The 2,821-nt window shown below is 44.2% G+C and overlaps 1 protein-coding gene across 1 annotated transcript; it reads left to right on the forward strand.

Moving 5' to 3' along the window:
* The first annotated feature begins 1,807 nt into the window (after window positions 1–1,807).
* Window positions 1,808–2,748, forward strand: LOC111663027 (ras-related protein Rap-2b). Its single transcript, XM_023417080.2, has one exon. It carries the CDS (start codon window positions 2,124–2,126, stop codon window positions 2,673–2,675), a length of 552 nt encoding a protein of 183 aa, XP_023272848.1. The 5' UTR covers window positions 1,808–2,123; the 3' UTR covers window positions 2,676–2,748.
* Window positions 2,749–2,821: the final 73 nt, after the last annotated feature.

The raw sequence follows: 2,821 nt of genomic DNA on the forward strand, positions 1-2,821 counted from the left end.
TTATCCTTTGTTAGCTTGTTGTTGAGAATTCACCTGGGGGTTTTAGCATACCATCATCAATTGATAAAGTGACCGTGTCTATTTAATTATCAATGGTGTGTGAAAATAAACTCTGCTTTGACAGGACAAGCCTGCTCCTTACATCCAGGGTGATCACTCTCACAGATGTGACAATCCACATCACAAGGCTTTAGGTCACATTACCCCTCACTCCCCATGGGGCAGAGTGCTGATTGTCCTCATATAGGCTTTGACTTGTTGTTTCTTAATGGGATCTAAGGAGGGGCTGCCTGCAGGGCCCACATGAGGAGCCAATCGACATATTGCACCTAATGTCACCTAAAACCAAAACTGACAGTGTTTTGCATCTGCTTGTGCTTCAATCTGTTTGTCAATATATGAAAATCATGATGTGTTTGTGGGGGAACATTATGACATAATAATTGAAGTTCAGTAATCAAAGTGATAAATGTTGACTCACAGATTTAGCCCACTTCTCCATTCACAGGTCTGCATGACTGTGTGTTGTATCACTGGTGATGATTTGTGGATGAATTAAAATTCTATTGATCCAGCAGTGTTTTCCCAGCCAGCCCTCAAGGTGACAAGGTCACGACTGTGGTTTAGTCATCGCTGCACTGTGCTAACAGGCTTTCATTGGAGGACATAATGAAGAGAAATGCGATGACTTAAATAATTGATTTTATTACATGCTCATCAAATGCTTTTTCACTTGGATTGGAAATTACACCACAAGACTTGAGTCATGGATAACTTCCAGATTCAGAGAAAATTTGAGAAACAACCAAGAGAATAAACAGCTTTCCTTCCTGGTAGGTCTGTCTGAGTGTGGTTCAGATATTGATCTGACTGACTACAGAAAAGTGGCTCGATGGAACAAGTCAGTGAACAAGGAAATTAAGATTAATTTGATATGGCTTTGCATCAAGAAAACAACATAAACACATGTTTAGACATGCAAGACAGAAGCTCAATGTGTCACATGTGGGGTCATGCTTCACAGTAATGTTGATGTGACTCACTTCCTCTTCACTCTTCTTGTTATGTCATTTGGGTTTTGCTGATATTTTTGAAGATGCAGGCTACGCTACATCTGAACACTTTCTGTATATGTTGTTTGTCATTTTAGACGTTTTCGTAATTCAGATTGATTTATTTAATTTCTTTTGAAATACTGAAACTCGTGTGATGAACCCAGAGTTTAAGAGATGAAGTTAACCACAGAGCCTCATTCCATTCCGGGGGTTAAGCAATAAGATGACAATACAAATATTGCAGTAGATAGGCTTTTCCAGTAAGTTATATGAGAATGAGTCAAGCAGTGGTAAGCCCGACGATCACTGATGTCGAAACTAAGGTGTGGCAGGTCTGCGTGGGTACTGGGGGCAGCAAGCTGACTGTGCGATAACAGCCGCACTGCACCTTTAACTAAACACTGGAGAGTATTTATTGAGTGACGTGGGACGCAGACTGCGTGCTGAGTGTGGGCAGGAAGCGCAGAGAGAGAGAGAGAGAGAGAGAGAGAGATCACGGCGTCAAGTTAGCTGGAGTTAGAAAGACCTATACTGGAAATCAAATCGCTCGCATTCAACAGGGTATACGTATTACATTAAAATAATAATTAGTGACGAGATAACACAAAGCCACAGCATATTTAGTAAAATATTTTGTAAATTATTTTGTTTAACAAGTTGTGAAATCGCAACTGGATTTACTTTACAGGGCACATTACGCCATTACACTTTTATTGTGAAAGCTCACACAGGAAGTGGTACTTTCCCTTTAGAGTTGACTTGACTCAACCAAAGAGAGCAACGGGCACACGGTGGCTACTTGAACGAAAACGGGGGAAGCTTGCTCAAGAACCGGCTAGGCTGTCGTCGGGAGCTCAGCATGCCACAATACAAATGCTGAGCGTGGGTCCGAAACAACCGTATTTACCTCCTGAACGACAATCGTTGACGGCCACGCCCCGTGTCCACCGACCGGAGCCCGTACAAAACTGCTGGCGGAGGCGCTACGGTGAGCGGTTTGAAACCCAGCAGGGCGGCTAGCGGGCTCACAGCGGAGAGGAAGCAGGAGTGTCGGCTGTTTTGGGAACCATGAGAGAGTACAAAGTAGTGGTTCTCGGGTCCGGTGGGGTCGGAAAATCCGCATTGACTGTCCAGTTCGTGACGGGATCCTTCATAGAAAAATATGACCCCACGATAGAGGATTTCTACAGGAAGGAGATCGAGGTGGACTCGTCTCCGTCCGTCCTGGAGATCTTGGACACGGCAGGGACGGAGCAGTTCGCCTCCATGCGAGACCTGTACATCAAAAACGGGCAGGGTTTCATCCTGGTCTACAGCCTGGTGAATCAGCAGAGCTTCCAGGATATCAAACCGATGAGGGATCAGATCATTCGGGTGAAAAGGTACGAGAGGGTGCCGATGATTCTGGTTGGAAACAAAGTGGACCTAGAGGGGGAAAGGGAGGTCTCGTCCGGTGAGGGAAAGGCACTGGCGGACGACTGGAACTGCCCGTTCATGGAAACTTCAGCCAAAAATAAAAGCTCGGTGGACGAACTGTTTGCAGAGATAGTCCGACAGATGAACTATGCCTCAACACCAAATGGCGACGACCAGTGCTGTTCGTCTTGTGTAATTCTTTAAGAAAAAGGACAACCATGAAGTTTTATTCTTTGCTCGGTTTTAAGTTTGCAATGGTAAGTTGAGACACCCCACACTGAAAATATAAAGCTGACATTAGTGATAGTTTTAATAAGTGACACTATGTAAGCAGTAGACTTATTATAAAC

Source organism: Seriola lalandi, unplaced genomic scaffold, assembly GCF_002814215.2.
Source record: "Seriola lalandi dorsalis isolate HSWRI2012SDOR001 ecotype SW California unplaced genomic scaffold, Sedor1 jcf7180002000820, whole genome shotgun sequence".
In the NCBI taxonomy this organism is placed as follows: domain Eukaryota; kingdom Metazoa; phylum Chordata; class Actinopteri; order Carangiformes; family Carangidae; genus Seriola; species Seriola lalandi.

Excerpts from the sequence above, each read along its gene's own strand:
- LOC111663027 (XM_023417080.2), top strand. The coding sequence starts at position 2,124 with ATGAGAGAGTACAAAGTAGTGGTTCTCGGGTCCGGTGGGGTCGGAAAA.